General features: G+C 40.1%; 1 protein-coding gene and 1 long non-coding RNA gene across 2 annotated transcripts in view; one reads left to right on the forward strand and one right to left on the reverse strand.

The window, feature by feature from the left end:
• Window positions 1–12,039, forward strand: part of LOC114013606 (uncharacterized) — a 31,692-nt gene extending 19,653 nt beyond the window's left edge. Inside the window, exon 3 of the long non-coding RNA XR_003556675.2 lies at window positions 11,880–12,039. This is a non-coding gene — a long non-coding RNA (uncharacterized LOC114013606). The remainder of the gene's footprint in view (window positions 1–11,879) is intronic.
• Window positions 12,040–16,283: 4,244 nt separating this feature from the next.
• The window catches only part of TES (testin LIM domain protein), a 28,437-nt gene continuing 25,558 nt past the window's right edge, over window positions 16,284–19,162 (reverse strand). The window contains exons 6-7 of the mRNA XM_055808460.1: window positions 18,921–19,079; window positions 16,284–17,733 (exon numbers count right to left, since the gene is read on the reverse strand). Of these exons, the coding sequence (XP_055664435.1) occupies window positions 17,542–17,733; window positions 18,921–19,079 (351 nt within the window). The 3' untranslated portion in view covers window positions 16,284–17,541. The remainder of the gene's footprint in view (window positions 17,734–18,920; window positions 19,080–19,162) is intronic.

Genomic DNA, 19,162 nt, shown 5'->3' on the forward strand with positions numbered 1-19,162 from the left:
GGAGAAAGTTACTTGCAAGACACACAAGTGTGCTTTGTTCTTCCACTTCCTTCTCTTCAGAAGCATAATGCTCCTGAGTCTGTGAGGGTGACGAGACGCTGGGACTGGTTGCCCAGAGAAGCTGTGGATGCCCCAACCTTGGAAACATTCAAGGCCAGGTTGGATCGGGCTTTGAGCAACCTGGTCTAGTGGAAGGTGTCCCTGCCCATGGCAGGGGGGTCGGAACCAGATGATCTTTAAGGTCCTTCCAACCCAAACCATTCTATGGTTCTGTGAGGCCCACAGCTGTCAACAGTATGAGAGTAAAAATATTACATGGTATTAGTTGCCTGTTGTGCTAGGCACAGTGTAAAACTACACTAATTGAAGTTAGTAATATTAATGATTTTATTATAGCTGTCAAGATTTTTAGTGTTCTTCAGGCTTTTTTTCCCATTTTCTTGTGCTACGTGAAAGTCTCAACTATTGTTTAATTAAAAAAAGATATTCTGATACACATGACTATGCAGGAAAACAACATAGAAAGAAGACAGATGTATTTATTTATTTAAATTGTCACAATTTTAAAGTCAGTCTCCAAGTTTATTTGTTCTTGCTCTGGATTTAGGGGACTGCCAATACTAGGAAGAAAGCAGACCTTCTGGCCGGCAAATTCTGTCTACATATACAAGATAAGTAAAGGGTGGAGATAGTAAACTATTGTTAAGAATGTGGAAATTTTAAGCGTAAGAAGATTAAACTACCAGCACTTCCATCACTTGATTATGCAGATAAGGTCAGTGCCCATGGAAGAGCAGAGGCTGCCTGTGGGAGAGCTGGGAACTGACCCTGGCTGCTCCTCGGGAAGGGAGGAAAGCGGCATCAGGTGTAAATGAAGCGGCACTCACCAGAGCAAAAGCTGAATGAGCTGGAGAGCTTACTACTTCCTTAATGAGCGTCACTGTGAAAAATCGCAATGAACTGCCATGAATGTCCATATTCTTGTCTCTAGGTTAAAGGAGGGAGGTGTGAAACAAAGAAAAGCAATTACTGTTTTTTACAAAATAGTTCAGCTTGGGAACTGCTTGCCACAGGATGCTGTGAATACTAAAAGTTTGCACAGCATTACGGGAGAACTGGGCAAGCCCATGGGCAAGAGATCAGTAAATATAAATATTATATACTGTTATATAGGTCAATAAATATAAATAATATAAATCACCAAATAAAAGCAAACCTGAACACAACAACCTACCCATATTGATCTCAGGGAAATTAATTTTATTTGAAAATGACTCAAGGCTGAGAATGCATTTCAGTGAAGGATCTTCTGTCTTCCTTGCTCTCACACTTGTAGGCAGTGAGTTGTCATCGCTGCTGGAGACAAGATGTCAGCGTAAATGGGTTTTTACTGTGGCCTAGTACAACTATCCCAAGGCCATAATGTTATGAGGGACACTTCTTGACAGCAGCTAAAGATCTAACCCATCAGCTGGTGGAAGTTCTCTTAGATGTTACGTGGGTTTTGTGACTACCAAGTAGTTTCCAGAGACGCCTTTTCCCAGAATCTCTTGGCCTTACAAACAAAGCAATTCTGTGTGGTTCTAACCTCTTAAGACTGTGAGTCACTTGTTGGGATTGCAGCTTATGGAAGGGGTCAAATGCTTCATTAACAAGGGTCCACTGCACCACACTGGAAAATCTTTCTTCCTCAGTACACCCTGGATAGTTCTAAAATCTAAGAAATGGCTTTCTACAAATAAACAACATCTGTGTGTTATCAGTATTATCCATCTTCAGGATGGAACACATTCATTTGGGTAGAGCCTGAGAGCCCTCCCAGGAATATTTGAATCTATTCCACAGGTAAAGCAAACAGATACTTATGCCCCAGCCCTACATCTTACACTGACTGCTGCATTCACAAGGAATCCCAGTGAGCTCTCGGGTCCATACAGGATAACCATACTGCAGGACAGTGCATTACTTTTTGTAATTAGTACAGTGTGGTTTTTTTGATGGGCATACTTCAGTTTTGTCATTTCTTCCTAATGAGAAAATTCAGTTTAGATCGACATCTCGGAATGACTTAATATGTACTAAGGGTCTTAAATGAAAAAGCGTTAAGTATCCATGTAAGCTCAGATCAGATATCTAACCGCTCAGGTGAGAAACACAGCTCTTGAAAACAAAGGTGCACCAGCAGATTTCCTTCAAACAAATACATTTCAGTGTGACTCAAAGACCTGGGGCTGGTGTAAATAGCTTGGAAGCAAAGTTAACCACACCGTAATCTTATATTAAGAAGAAATATGTGTGAATCTCAATGATTTCTAGAAATATAGTCCAAATTCGGGAAAAAAAAGTATCTTCACAATATTACTACAAATGAAAATTTTATTTTACATATTGCCAGGTTGAGGGAAAACACAGGAAAGAAAAGATAGGTGACACTTGAATTTTCAGTCTTGATTCAAGAGGGAAGTCTATGATTAAAAAAAAGCTGGAGGATGCAGATCAATCGCTTTCCTGAAGCCGTTTTACTCAGGAGTTACTCTTCCTAATAACTAACCATGTGTGAATTGTTCCTTCAGCAGACTGACCTGTGGTTTCACAGGATTTAATCAAACTGTGACTCAAGCTTACACCATAACATAATTATTTGCCAGCTAAAAAAGAGAAGTGTAGTAAATGGGAAAATCTTACCTTTTTTCCCCCCAAAATCCACTGGTGAAAGAGTCAGTAGTTCTTCAGGTTCCCATTTCTAATTCCCTTTGCCTTCTTGACTGCAAGATGTTACTGGCTTTCATTAACTGGTAGTGACCTGTTATGTTTCATTAACTGGTTTCATTACCAGTTTCATTAACTGGTAGTATGTCTGCTCCAAGTGCACTTCTAGCCTCTTGCAAATGCAAAGTAAAATGGGTTTGTAAAAAGTCATGAAGATTGGTTAAGCAACCAGTTTGACTGTATGTTTGTAATGGGCTAGGACCATGCATACAACCAGTCACTGTGATTTGACTGACACGCAATTAAGATGTGCTAACTTGTGCTTGTGGGAACATATCATTAAACTGCCTTATCTCATACTTCAGCACCCTAAAAAATATAATGTGTCATGGTTGTGATAAAATTTTTATTTTATTGATACTAAATGTAAATTAAAAATTTAGCCATGTACCAAACGAAAATTTACATCTTCTATCCACATTTTACTCATCCTAGTTTCTTATGATTAAGCTTTCTGTGTCTTCCTTTCAGTACCAAGTGTACTTCCAGAGACAAAGACATTAGTTATTAGAACATTTTTTAGGATTTTTATTAGCATTCAGAGGATCTCTGGACCACACAAGGAGGTCTTTGGCAAACGTCAAATACAGAGTTTTCCACAACGCTAGGCGGCTGCCTTCTTCAGAATCTTTAGCTTCAGTTATGATCAAATGGTTGTGAAAACACTTTAATATGTAAGAACTAGAGTGCTGTGCTTTTCTGTCTCAACAAGTTATTAATTCATTTTTAGCTGAGACTCCACGTCTAGATAAGAGCTCTCCTCCTAACACGCAGCTACCTCTCCCTGCCTGAATTCTCTCCATCAGCGAACTAGGTATAAATTTACCTTTTTCATCACTGTGACTGTGTCAGCAATCTGCAGAATCAGTAATACATAGGGAGAAAGAAATTATTTCTCTCTGACACTTGGTGGCCAAGTGATTTCACCCTTTGTGTAATATTAAAAAAAAGAGTTTAAGAGGCTGATAGTATTTGTTTTCTGCTTCTGCTTACATGTGATAACAGACAGATGCAGGCCTTAAATTGTATTTTAAATATATCAACATTTTCAGCTGATAAGTTTTAATGTTTTAAATGTAATCTGTAAAATATGTGGGCTAAATGTGAAATCAGTACAAATTCTGCAGAAATGAACAGATAATTAACCTGAATGACTTGGACTCCCTGGAAGTCAGGGATCTAGTCTAAGCCACAGCTTCCATCAAGAGAGAGTGAGGAGGAACGTGTGGTTACAATTCAGTCCAATCAGAAATAAATGTCTGAAATAGAATCACCCTCTGGAGGTGCTTACATCCTCTCCTCAGTAACAGGCTGAGCTTTGATGATCAGCATCAGTTTATCACCTTACTTTTAAGTGGTTAAAATCAGTTGACATGAACTTTATCTTGCCATTATCTGTTTCCACCCAACACAGCAAAGCATTTAACAGCAAGCTTATTCTTAAATGTAAGACAGGTGCCATCAATCTTTCTAAGTGTTTTGCTGGAGCATGTCCAGAGTGCTCATCAGTTTGGAGGATCAAACCCTGTACCTTTAACGGTGTTTAGGACTTGAAGTTCCTACTGATATCATTGCTCTGATGTGCAGTTACAGCTTCCAAATCTGAAGGCCAGACTTGAAAGGATTTGTTTATCAGTTGTCCATGCTGCTGTCATTACCAGAGGGAAGTGAAGGTGTCGAAAAAGGGCTGGCACATCTCACATCTGGCTGGCTACTGAGCATCTGAAAGTTATTTTCATTGGAGATTTTCTTGAAAAAAGCAGGAATGTTTAGAGCATAGTCACTGAAGTGGGAATAGATTTCACATACAATTATTAAGCCCACTTAGCTTACTTAAGGCATCTGCTGTAGGTGTAATTTAGGACATACAATTTTAGGAATCCAAATTTCCTATGTAGTCCATGGGAGGAGACACTCAGGGGGCCAGTGGGAACACCAGAGTTAGCTGCCCGCAATTGCCAGTGTTATCCATTTTGCTGTTTAATTGCAACATTAATGCCTGGTTGTTTCTTGGCAAGGTATAAAGTGTACATGGAAAAATAAGATATTGCAAGAACACAGAGCACCTTTTTGAGGCCATTTAACTCCCCTGTAAATTGGCAAGCAAACCCTGCTGTCACTGAAGTCTTGTGTCTAAGCAGTGCCAACATGTTCTTCACTTGGTATTTACCATATTTTACAGTACTATTTCACAGCAATCTACAGAAGTGGCCTGCATAAACTGTATTGCAGTTTGAGTATAAGAGGTTAAACTCTTATTTATGTACATATCATGGAGATAAAATAGAAGTGACTTAACAATGTTATGCCTTGGCTTTCAACGTGGTGAGTAGCATGTTATCATCCTGCCAAAACAAACATGTTGAATTTGTGACAAATTTCCAGAGAAATAGATTTGGACTCACTTAGCCACCCAGCTTAGGTTCCAAAATGACCTGAAAGAGCAAAATACTTCTCTCGCCTACATTACTGTTGTTTTAGGCCAAGGAGAGGATTGGCTTAAGCACCTCTGCTATGACTTTCATTATACTGCTTGACTTATTACAAATCTAGTCAAAACAAAGGAAAGAAAACATTTCAGATTTTGAAGACTATTACATACTGACTTATTTACAACTTATATAAAATGGGACTTTGCATTTGCTTCTTCAACTCCAGTTGCCACAATATGTGTTTGGCAGTGCTGCCCATCCAAGATGACTCATGATTTTTGTGAGGCTCCACCGCAAATAGCTTCATTCTGAGAAATGTCTAAGATAGTGGCCTAGACCTTTACTCTCCCACCCATGGCAGGAAGCAAAATATCTGCTTAAGTTGGCAGATGCTGACTGGTCAGCATGCTAGAGAAGTGCACCAGCAAACAAGAAACTTCACATGGGATGGAGCAGTTTCTACACTTGTATCACTTCCTTACATGAAGGGGAAGGGAAATTGCCACCTTGGTCCATGTTGACGTGACGCATTGTTTATTAGTTCAAGTGACTTTATCCTGACATGCTTATTAAGGTAAAATGTGGATGTCGGTATTTCTGATAATTCTCAGACTTGCCAGTCTTACAGACCACTCTGGTCTTGAAAGCTGAGTGAGCTCTGAATTCAAACACATCTAACAAACAGCCACCTCCACCACTCTGAATGAATGAGTGGGAGCAAAGGAGATGTGCTGCTGTTACCTGCAGGACAATTCCACCATCTCAGGTGTGGCATTAGTAGCAAAAATGTAATAAATGACATGTCAAAGACTATCTGTTTGTGATATACTGTTCTTAACAAGTCCTGCATACAGCTCTGGCCTCTCACAAGGGAGAAAGAATTTCTTGCTGTAGTAGGAGGGTTACAGTCTTATGTCAAAACTGAAATTCAGTGGTTTGGATTTTCTCATCCCTTCTGACACCAGAGCCATCAGACTTGAGCATCCCATAAATCTGGGCCTTTGAATCAGACTGAAACACAGATCTTTAGATGTTTGCTTCTATGCCTACATATCAGAAGACATGATCTAAAGCATGACCTCAGAAACTTGCAGAAACAGCAGTTCAGCTGTTTCCTTTTCACTAGCCCATCATCTGTATGTGATGGTGCTGACACTGCTGAGGGACTATAAAGACAATCTAATGTCAGGTCATGTCTAGGCTGCTAAATAAAAAAGACCAGCAGCAAAGGTAAAGCACTTGTCTCCTTATCATCCACGCTGTTCAGCATTTTTTTCCTTTGCCATCTTCTCATAGCTCTTTCCTTGTCAACACCTAGTGCAGTCTGGCAGACTAAGAGACACTTCATTTTGGGGACCCAAAAGCAACGTTTTCCAAAGGAAACACTTTTGGCTTCTTCCCCGCACAGTTTTCTACTATTATTCACCAGACTTTGCATCATCACTTATGTCCAAAGGGTCTCAAGCTACTTTTCCAGGCGTGTAATGCATACAGCTTCAATGTCATGCTCTAAGCAAGCTGCTGCACAGGCCCGACAGCAAGAACGTCTAGCAAGCTTCTATTTAACACAAGAGCAACTGTCAGCTGCACGTAGACACTCTGGACAATGAACTTTTTGGCTGTTTGTCCTTAATAAAGCAAATTCTGTCCCCACAACAACTTCCGAGTTAAGCCCAAAAGAACGAAGTCCCTCCTAGACCTGAGTACTATCAGGCAGTTACTGGCTGCAGAGTGGTACCTGTGTGCAGCTGGCCAGGTCTCATGTCTGCGTCTCCCCTTCTGACAGTTGTTCTTGCAGGGATCAGTGTTACCACCAGCAGAGGTGATGGCATTGGCTCGGTGTAAAAGAGCTGTGCCTAAACATGTTATACCTTCATATTTCTTGTCCGTTTTACGTGAAGTACAGAATCGTCTGAAAATAATTTGCTAGATGAGCTTGTTCAGATCTACCATTGCTTCATCTATGGATGACAGCCCTATCCATATTCATGTAAAGTGAAGGATATGGGGTAGATCATGGGGTGGGGCTTTGACATTCCTCAGAGGCTTCTAATTCCTGTCCTGTTACAGGAGTCTCTAGGGGACCCCTCCCACAAAGCTCCCCCCTCTTATTACCTCTGCTAATGGGACTGAGACCTGTGTACCACCTCGTAGAATGAATGCTGGCAGGCTCCTTCAAGATGGGAGTCTTAAATTCCACATCCTATTCCCTTCCCCCAGATCTCTGACAATGGGAACCTGTTCTTATCAGTTTGAAAGATGAAGAACTTGCAGATACAACCTTTCCAGCACAGATCTACTCACCCCACAGATGCTCTCTGAATCGTTAGCAGTAATAGTGCCGCCATAGCAAACGATACTTAGAATCAGGCAATCTTAATGAGACCATTTTAGATTATTTGGGATTAAAGGATGTTGAGGTTTTTAAAATGTATTTTATTTCTAAATTATTTAAAATGTTGTCTTATGGTAAGTAAATTAATAGCTGGACCTAACTCAGTGTACAAGTTCAACTGGCTGAACTAAGTAGTGAGTTACCTGCAGCAACAGCACCAAGATATTTCTGAAATACAAGTGATGACACCCTGAGCCAAGATTCAGAGCTGGGAGCTGAGAAGCAGGATAGGAAGGGAGCCTCAAGGCCCGTGCGCAATGACCAGGCAATGCTGGCCAAGAAAACCTCCCTACTGGGTTCGGCGAAACTGGAATGTTGAGAACGCAGGCAATCACCTAGATTACCACCTTCCACCTTTAAATTATTTTAAATTTATTAATTGGCTCCAGAAGATTCCAGAAACATTAGTGCTTCCACCCTCATTTGAAAAATAACACCACAGAATTAGAAAAGGTAATGGCTTTCTGTAAGTGGTTAGCAGTGAAAGGAAGAAAAGCCAGCCCCAAAATGATACCTCAGGAGTTCTGGTCCTTCATGAACACCATTAATTTTGTAACTCCCACTGAAATAAGTGTGGTATTATTATCTTTCCCCAGAATTGCATTACTGTAATTCTAACAAGACCCATTAATTAATGAACTGATTGACTGACATAAGCATGCTTGAAATTCAGAATTTCCTATCCTCTGTGGACTTCACACTTTATACTACATAATTGCTTTTCTGACATAATCAGAGCTGGCAAAAATGTTACTGAATTTGATCCTACAATTTTGTTTTTCCCTCTACATCTTCCACCATAAGTAGTTTCCAGCACAAGACCAGCGTTTCCTCCAAACCACTTGCAATACAGCCGGTACTGCACCTTTTTATTGCTAAGTCAAGACAAATCCTCAGTCTAGGGTATTAAATTTGGGTCAAGTTTGGATGCAGCGCAGCCCCATCCTACTCTGGAACAGAGTGTGCCTTCCAAGTCTGGTCAGATGCACGTTGTACAACTGTGCCTGAAGGCAAGTGGCAGTGGTTTACATTAAGAGCAGAACTGGGCTTGGGAAAGTGAGTTCAACCAGCATGAGAATAATGCTTCTTTCTTTAGCCATCTCCAGGCTCCACCCCGTTTCTCAAAATCGCTGAACTATTTACAAATGTTTAAGAGAACCTCTGTGTTATTAGAAGAATGTTTACACTGCCATGCATTTCAGATGCAGGCAGAGCTATACAACCAAGGCCCACCCCCCAGACAAGAGCTGCACTGTATTATCAAAATATGTGCTGGTTCTACTCTCCACTACCATACAAGGCAGCTCTGCATTCCGGCTGGTAACCTTTTATTGCCTCCTAAGTTTTCCAGATCACTGCCAGATTTCTTGAACTTCATGGAATGATTACAGGCTTCATAAATATAAACCTCAGATTCTGTTTAGCAGTTTTGCATGGGAATGCCAAAATGAGGAAAATAGAAAGTATTTCGGAAAAGACTATTAAGACCATTTGTGTTAGTTAGAAAGTTTACAGTTTCAATAAACTTCACCAGTTAGAGTGAACCAAGCCTCAAAATATCACTGTGATGTTGCTATTACACCCGCCTTACATAGGATGTTAGCTGAGGAACAGAGTGCCCATGGAATTTAGACAACATCCCGTTGCATTCAGCAGAGGACTGGACTTAGATGTTTCTGCTTTGCAGTCACAGCCTGCAGTCTACTGCTAAACCAAGCTGACTCCTGATGCCTTTAGACAGGAAGAAAGTGTTACACAAAAAACATTCCAAACAACTTATATTGATACCCTCCATGCATTATGATTAATTTAGAAGGGGACAAGAGTCCACTTGTTTGCTGTAAATAAGAAATTTGTAGAGGAACATTCGGTTTTAGTGATAATTTCCCCAACATATTTAAAAAAGAAAAAAGAAAAAAGAAAAGAAAGAAGTGATGGAATAGATGCAAGTCCACAAAAGCAGCCTGAAAAACTCTGAATGCATATCATAGAGTTTTCAAACTGAAAAACGTGCATTGAATTCCTGGAATGCGAGAGATGCTGTTTGTATTCTGCCCACAATGTTCTGGCTGCTTATTCTGGAAGGTCATTAAAATGTTTTCTAAGAACTGATGAGCTGTTTACTGATTTTATTTTTACTGATTATTCTTGATTTCTGTCCTGAACACACTTTCAAAGTTATTAATTAAAAATGCCTCACAGCTTGTTTCAACCAGAACTTTAAGCTTTGTTGGGTTTTTTTAAATGTATTTTCTTTGATGAATATCTACACTCAACTGAGGAAAGTTGAGCCTCAATAGCTTCCATTGACTCAAATTCCTACAAAATCTCAGTCTTTTCTTTGCATGTGGAGACCACATAAAGGTGTCAGTACCTAAAACTTAGCTGTCAGAACTTGTCATTTTTAGGTCCAGAATTTGAAATGCAGAAAAGGTTCATGCCAGAATAACCAGCATGCTGAACAGAGAGTCACCCCACCAAAACACACCGGTAGGAAAAGCTGAAAATTCTCAACACGGATTTTTCAGCCTGTTCTGAAGCTTTCTAGTGTCAGATTGAAATGGGTGCAGACCACACTAAAGTGCTAGTTAAGGTACTTTCGGAAAGACTCTTCAGACTGAGTCATGTGTGGATGCATTTTCAGTGTAGGAGGTGCATGTGAGAAAGCGACAGATGAGTCTCTTCTGTAACCTCAGCCAAATTTGGCAGAGGGATGGAGATCTAATATTAAGTTCCCACAAGTTTTTGGAAACTTGCAAAACAAGTTTTGTCTGTTAATGCTGGGCCTCTGCCTCTAAAAGACAAGAGACATTTCACATGGGCAAATGACATCTAATGAATTCCCTGACCATGGGAAATGCTTTAGTCAGAGTGTACGTATTAAACAGCAGAAAAACCTCAGACTGGAGTTCTTGCCTGTATGGAGTCTCTGCTGCCTAGTCAAATGCAGATGAGGATAGAAGTCGTAAATACATTTATAAGTATGGTTTCCCAATTAAATTCTCTTAAGTCTGTAAGGGATAAACTCCTGCTGCAGCTTAATATAATACTACTAGACTGTCAATTAATCACAAAACCACTGGGAGCTAACCTGCTTTGGTTCAAGTACTCGGGAATGCTTCTTCCCAGTCCCAGGATCCAGCTGCACCTCTTTACTAGGGGATCTGGGCTTAATTTGGGAAAACACAACAAAGCAATGATCTCAGCTAGAGGGAGAAATAGCACCTGGTGGGTACAATTTTGTGACGTGCAATAGAGAAAACCAGAGCAGGCTATGTGGTATAAAGAACTCAGTTGCCCCCATTGTTGGAATAAGCAGGTTGTTGACTATAACTTGGCTGGACAAGGCCCTGAGCAACTTGGTATTACCCATGAAGTCTGCCCTGCTTTCAGCCGGGCATTGGACTAGATGAACTGCAGAGGTCTCTCTTCAGTTTAAATCTTTCTGGGATGTTATGAGCCCTCAAACCCTGAATTGACAGTTAAAAGAAAGGTGATTGTTTCGCTGTTATTTTGCTTAACTGTTATTAGTGCATAAACACTTGGCCTGGATGCCCTTAGGTTTTGGAAAAGTTTAAATGGACATCAGTGTTCTGCTTGTTTGGGAACATAGGGATCAACTCAGACTTTTCAAAGTATCTTCTCTTGCTATCCCTGTGTTTCACTTCTGATCTGATTCTGAGGAATCAGATCTGCTTCCTAGGAAGTGCCAGGTTCAGACAGCAGACTTCAGCATAGAACATTAGCTTATTATCACACAAAAAACATTTTGCTTTTTTATTTAAATGGGGCACAACTTTAATCATGTCATAATCATGCATCATTAGGAGTGTGGATTACTGCTGAAGAACAACCTTTGCTCACCACCTGTCCTCTTCTCCTTATCTTGCAACCTTGATTATTGCAGGCTTTCCCTAAGCTCATGGTCTGTTTTCTACCCATAGCAATTAAATGGCATCATCAACTTTCCTTCTTTTGCCCTTCGCCACCTTAAGTTTTCTACTTTTTCATACTAAGTCATAATTATTCCAGGGTGCCTCCATGATTCAGCATTATTTCCCCTGGCTTATTTCACTTTTATTCCCCCTTTTCCTACTCATGTGCATCCTAAAATACCTCCCTTGTGCTTCCTCCTCCTATCTAAACTCATGATCACGCTGTTTTCAACTCCTGCACAGACTCCTGGACTTACATCCCCTTCCTCATCTTATTCCTTTCTTAAAACCTTCAGAACATCTCTTCTCTTTCAGTTCAAAACTTTTTTTTTTTTTTTTTCCCTGCAGAGTATTTCCCAGGGTCTTGCCTTGTGGATGCAGCACGTGTGCTCAGCGTTGCACAGACGGCATCTGCTGGGTAACTGCAGAACATCATGGGACTGCTCTCAAGTCTTGATTCATGTAAATAACTCTTCCAGGGCAACCAATAAATAATCTTGATATTTTATTGTGATGCTATATTTTTTTAACAAATGAGAAGTTAACAAATATATGAAACTTGACTATTTTCTCATAAACGGGGTGCAAAAGTTTTCTAAAAAAATGCTAGGCTTGAAGCCAAATCTGAACAATGCTGGGCTTAATCTGTAGCAAAAACGTTCTCTGATTTGGGTCATTTTTTCACTTGTTTAGAGGGGAGGCAGCTGGGGAAACTCTGATCTGTTACATTTTATTGTGATTGCTCATAGCAGTCACAAAACCCAGCACTGTTGCGCTGGTGGTGGCACAGGGCAGCAGGTACACCTAGGTGCTCACCAGTGCCAGGTGAGAAATACCTGCCTCACCTTTTGTGATTGAAGCAGTGAACGAACACAGGGTGGCAATCTACAGTCTGAGTCTAGTCCTGGCTCAGCTGGTTTCAGACTTTTGCTCCCTAAAGCTCCTTTCTTCATAATTTTGTTAATAAAGACATTGAAAAAATGAACATGTTATTTTTAGTACTTTGACTGAATATTTTTCTCTTCGCTTCTCCTGGATTGTTGATGATCTTTGGATGATTTGCTTTCCATTCAACACCTATTACTGGGATCTCTTTGGCAGTACACTCAGTTTTATTAGGTATCATTCTTAAGCCTTTTACTTAATTAATAAACTCAATTTACTTATTTACTGACAGACTGAGTAAAGGCAGACTCAGAAGGTCCTGACCCTAGCCTTTTGGCCTTAGCACTTTGAAGCGGTAGGGTAGTAGGTGCAATACATGAAGGTGGCTGATCACTTACAACCTTTGTCAGAGTCTCCAACTTGATACCATTAGCAAGCAGCTCCTTTTAAGACAAAATCTCGTTCTACATGAAAACATCAAGAATCTAGTTCTGTGTGATGCTACTCACTGCTGACTGGTAATGACACGGCGATACAACTTTAATAGTGTATTCCAGCTAACATTCAAACCCAGGTATTGACTGCCTCATGTGTAGTTTACGTTGACTACGATATCCTGAATTGCCATGGCCTACCTCCAACAGCTGGCGTGAAGAGTGCCTGCCCCGAGCTGACACCACAGCGTGATGGTTGGGACATTCTCCCAGCTGCGAGGCACAATTTGGAGCTGAAATGCTTGAGGACAACCTCGAACCCAGACTTTCCACTTCTGGAAGCAAACATTTCACTCACCCAGGGATACAAAAGAGGGTGAACACACCTTCCTCATTTTTCACGCAGAAAACTGTACTGAAATTGTTTGTGCTCAGTGGAGTGTGGCGAGTAAGTGAGCAGCAGGCCTTACACCAGCAGCAGGCTTGGGTTCCTGTCAGTTCTAGGATAAAACAGGGCATGCTACAGTCCTGACACACAAAGAGGTGTGGAGGCCTAGCAAGAGACTTTCTTATGGCCTATCACATCCTTTTCCACCACACACAAAATCATTCATGTATATTGATGTGCTGTGCACTAGACTGGAATCTTCTCTCACGGTGTTTTGCTTGGGCTGGAGAAGGAGAAGACCACATTGGTCTCAGTGACTCAGTGGACTGCTCTTGTGGAGGTGATTTTTGTGATGGTTTTCCACTGGAATGCCACAAGTTATAGGGCTCTGCTGTGGTGGGAGACCACACCTAGGACCTGAGGACATCATATATGAATTCTCAAACTGCTGGAGCAAGTCCCTGCCCTTGAACTGCTGCAACCTCATGCTAGCTCCCTTCATCCTGTTCTTACAGGTCAGCCATTATGCCCCTGTGCCCTTGAAGAGCCTGCTGCAGTTGAATTGTTGACCCTTTCCTGGATGCGCAACCTTGTCTTTGCCATCCATTGCTAGCTCTAGCATCCTAAACCCATGCTAAACTTGGCAGAGGCTGTCAAATCAAGAGTTACCACCCTGCCACCCCTACCTCACCAGTTCTGGGAACGGATGGTCTAGAGGTTCCAAGCACCTCAAATTGGCCTGAATGCAAGTAGTTTTGTGCTAGTGGTCATTACTTCAACAAAACCAGAGAATTTCACTTCACACCATCAACTGTGTTCCATAACTCTCAAAACTTAGGATTCTGCATCAAAAGGGGAAGTCGCTGTGTTGATTGCTCATTAGCATGTATTTTAAGACACAGACATTAATTTTCAGAGATAAAATATACATACAAAAAGCTGTTTAAAGTAAGATTTTCTTTTCTTTCTAGCACATGTATAATCATAATAAGCTGGAGATGCAATCCCAATGTCAATAGAAGTTATAGGTTATTCCGACAACGTATAAGCTTCTGTAACTAATTGAAAGACACATTTATTTGGGTTTGTTCTAAAGTTTTTGCAAAGACTTTGCCAGCCTGGACTTTACAGACCCACAGGATAACTATTCCTTACATAAAAGACAGTATTAGATTTGGACCATAAAATGGTAGTAACAGTCTCATGAAATCCAAAGCTAACTGTGTCTGTCTGCTAAGGTGTCCTCCAAAATTGCTTCTTAGATAGAACTGAGCTAGCCTTGACTTTAACTCTTCCCAGAGAAAGGAAATGCTTTGCCTGGAGTTGACATAAAACATGTTGTTGTAGCACTAAGTCATGAAAAAATAAAGAAAACGCTGTTCTTTGTACCATAAGAGCTACAATAGCATTAACCACTTTTTTTTTTTTTTTTTTTCATCCAGAGTGTAAAGACTCCAATACACTTATGTTTGGAGTGATATACACAAGCTTTACAACATGAAGTGGTTAGAAAAGGATAAGCGCGCTAAAATCCTGTCATGTGCATAAACACCTGTACCTCCTGAAAAGCAGTGTTAGTTACACGTGCTCAGAGTGCCCCTGACCTTCTTTGCTCGCAGGGCATGGAAGAGGCAGTCTTGAAATGCTCGTGCAATGCTTGTGCAACGGGCCTCCTGGGCGCCTGAGCTCAGCAGTCAACCAACAGGTGATACCTAGATGCTCCAGCTAAGGTTATCAACAAGATGAGAGTAATGCAGGGTTTACCAATAACTTCAACAGCATTGCACCCTGTCTGTAATTTCTGGGCGCTAGGCAAGCTTCAAAACTTCATGGAGTGTTAGAAGCGTAAGTGGACAGAAAACTGGTAATTTTAGGCGTTCTTTGAAAAGGCTGACTGCTACTGCCATATGGAAAAATATCAAGTATCAAGTTCCCAGATCTCCCAGTTAGGTCTGGCATGCTCTTTGGCACCCTTAGCTGCACCTTCGGTGCTTAAGCTGCACCCCACGTCTGTTTAATCCTTACTGTTAATGGTTCTACTGTATAACTCTACTTGTTCTTCACAGACGGTTGCTAAAATCAGAACTCTACCCTGAAAAACCTCAAACTTTGAGTCATAACAACCTATGCTGTCACAGTAGCCACGTAAAATGCGACACAGAACATAAAGCGAAGACAGACAGAAAGTTACATCCCAAAAGTAAATTTAAGGTTTTCCTTTTTACACATGCCAATAGTGACAAAGCCAAACTTGCTTTCTGCTGTGAATCTTTGTCTTCATTTGGTGCTTAATGTTTGAAGAGTTAAAATTGCTCTGGCAGTGGTATGATAAATAGAGCTAGCTAAGTGCCTCTTCAGACTGTTTCTTCCAGCCAGTTAACTCTCTGAAAAATATACTGTTATAATGAGTGCTTATAAGGTTTTCTTCAACAGCATTCTACTTTTAAGCACAGAACTTCAACTGCTGTACTTTGAGCTCAAAATTGCATCTGTAACGTACTTTTATTACAGAAATACACAAAAGCTTCCAGCTTCTGTTCTTAGCTTACTAAGATAATAGATCCAAAGGGACCTCCCTGACAAAACAGCCAAAAAATATGAGAAAAAAAAAAAAAAGCCTCAACACTTAACTGCCAATATTTTTATTATGGCAGTGACAGCATAAAATCTCCTTAATGCTTGTTCTCAAGCTCCAGTACCTTACACCTGTGCCTTATTTTTGCAGTACTCTATTTCCTCAGCACATTAGCTTACCTGTGTGAATTCAAAACCTCCTGTGCTAGATCTTAAAATAGAAATGAGAACCATAGTTTGTGTGACCAAAAAGCAAATCCACACTAATTTCTGAAGTTGCATATTTCTTGGAACAAGATCCATTGTTTTGCAGCCATAAGCACTTTACAGTAATACAGGACTTCAGCTTTGACATTATTAAATAAAACAAAACAAAAAAGCAACAACCCAAACTCAAGAAGTATGGAAACATTTCCCCTCCTCTTCACCCCCCCTCAAGGAGATTCAATAAGAACAGAACTAATAGACAACTTAAGTGAACAACACTAAATTTTATTTAGAAGTGTTACAATACAGCCACCATCAAAGTTAAGAGCTGAACACAAGACTTGCATAGATTTTTGTTATTTTTTTTTTTAAGGTCAAAGACTCCTCATTTGCTGTTGTTTGGCATAAAGATAACTAACAAGTTTTGGTGCAGATCTGTAATTCTCGGGGAGGGGGGAAAGAAAGCACCACACATTTGGTTTATCTAGCAAGCAAAGCTAATAGCTGTGATTGCCCGCTGGCCCCCCAACCCCCCCCCCTACTGGAAGTTTTCTCAGAAAGACTATGCGCTTTGGTTAAGAACTTACAAATTAAAAGCACAATGTATGATCGTTTTGCAGAATTACATTCTTGGAAATGTATACAGTATTGTGTGCCACATCCCTCTGATAGAAGGCACAATTTATGAAAAGAACATTCATGAAAAAAAAAAAGTGAGTTCTGAAAAGCTAAGAGCGACACCCACCAATGGTGGTGGATTTTTTTTTTGTTTAAGTCCGAGCAAGACCTCCCCCTTATTTTCTGCCACTTTGCCTCAAATATCTGTAAAGTAGCTTCAATATTCATAAACTGAAAGCTTTTCCAGACATGAACAAAGAAACACACACCAGCCAACACAGTTTTCTATTGCTATGGTCACTTTACAAACTAGATGTGAGTAGTCACTATCCCCCCTCAAGAACCTGTGTGTCAACAAGCAAATAATTACAGGCAACTTTTTTTTAAGCTTCTTTCTCCCTGCATACTTGAGGACTAGTGAACAAAGTTGTATGTGGCAGTAAAGCTGGTCATTTTGTGTAAAGTGCTCGATGAAAGCAGGGAAACTACAAGAACGATAAATTAGCAAAATCCAAAAGTGGAAGTGTTACATTTATCATACAAAACAAATAAAATTGGAGCATTTTCACATTTTCTTCTTCCATTAGACAAGACACACCAAAAAGATCCTTCACGGTGAAGAGCTCCTTTAAAGTGGATATAGTTCATAACACAGTTTTCTTACATTTCTGTGATACAGAGTTATTTGACTTTAGACTCAGGAACAATATTCCAAAAAAGAAAGTATTATTACAGCTAGGAAACAGAGATTACATAGCAAGTCTTAGTAATGAAAAAAAAAATCTTTGGGAAAATGGTATTTAATACTTTCAATAACTTTAAATGCCCTGATACTATATATTTTACAGTAGAAATGCAAGAGCCTTTGGAACACAGCAATGCTTGATTCTGTGTGAATCTTCTCTTAAGACACCATCTTTTTCTTACATTCCACTGAGCAAAAGACCATCCCTTCTACCGGCATGAACTTCTGGCCAATTAGACACTTGCTGCAACAGGAACACAAGAAGCATTCCGGCGTAGCATGCCAGTTGAAGTTGTTGTATGTCACACGCTGAACTTCTGGATCTATAGCATTATGACAGCCTTGGCAGATCTGTTTAGAAACAAGACAAAAGTTAAATGAGGCACACACATCCTATACAAGTCCAATAAAAGCTAGAATTCTTAAAATGTTTTTGGATGAGACAGGTGTTAAAAAAGCCTTTGAAATAACTCTCCAGCTTTTGATTTTCCTTTATTTTCAAAGCAGAGTTTCCAAACAGAATGGAGCTGAGGACAACACAAAATAATAAAACACACACAAGAAGTTAGTAGACAGTTATGATGATTAGGATTTCCCAATGCCAAAATAATGATAAAAGCTTGTTGTGCCAAACAGCACAGATCTTCATGTATTAACCCCTATACTACAGATTAGTTACAAATCTTCCTGTGCATTGGCAGCTGTAAAGCAATGCCAAAGGATTAAAGGTTACCAGAAAGTCTTGGATGTAATTTATCTTAAAATCTGGTTGTCAAAAAATTAACATTTATATTTAAAGGAAGTTAATGTTTTAAGAGAAAGAAAAGCCTCTCCAAAAGATAATTCCTCACACCAACCTCAGAGGATTATTAACTGCCAGCTAGAGATAATAATTTTCCCCTCCATTAAGTACATGAATAGTCTAGATGCACATTAGATCAAACTCCGAACTAACAGCCAATTAATTGGTAGATATGAATGGACCTTCATCTCTGATTAGAGTTCCTAGCGTAATTAGGAATCAAGAACTACCAGCCTTTCCCAAATCTCTAGCTTTATCCCATCAGTCACTGTCCTTTATAACTCATGTGGTTAGAAATACAAAGAAAGCACCTAGATTGCAGTTGCCTACAGGCTTTTAGCCCACTAGCTGAAGTTGAATCCCACTGGTCACAATGAACTAAGATTGACACAAACTACATGTTTAGCAGCATTACTATCTTCACCTACTTTACTCCTCCTGTTACAAAATCCTGCTTCACCACTGGCAAAGATATTTTCAAAACAGCCTCCTCCCACCAGTGGCTTTTGTTCAAGTTTATAAAAGCAGACAAGTATTTAGTAGATTCAAAGTGTTTTTTTCAAAGGGGAAAAAAAGATAATTGACTTAAGCCTAAGCTTACATTCCACTTGTACTCTTCAGATACATCTACGGAGCTTGAAACTCGTATGTTCTCCCAATGTTACATATGAGTTTCAAGCTCCGTAGATGTATGTTCCCTTCTTTTACAAGGCCAACACACATGTAAGGGTCTTACCGCAGCATGGTTCTTCACATAGCAGGGTTTGCAGACTGGCTTGTCATTTACCATTACGTAGATTTCCCCAGCCAAAACACAATCACAGTCAAAACAGCAGAAGTGTTTCAGATGCCAGCTTTGACCTTCCGCTTGTGTGTATTCATTGCTGAATATTAGCTGTAAGTAAGATACAAACAAATATTGATATAGTCATTTGAATAGTATTCCTTTCAATAAAGCCTCAGGATGCCTTGTAATTT

The sequence above is a fragment of the Falco peregrinus genome, chromosome 6 (genome assembly GCF_023634155.1).
Source record: "Falco peregrinus isolate bFalPer1 chromosome 6, bFalPer1.pri, whole genome shotgun sequence".
Classification (NCBI taxonomy): Eukaryota; Metazoa; Chordata; class Aves; order Falconiformes; family Falconidae; genus Falco; species Falco peregrinus.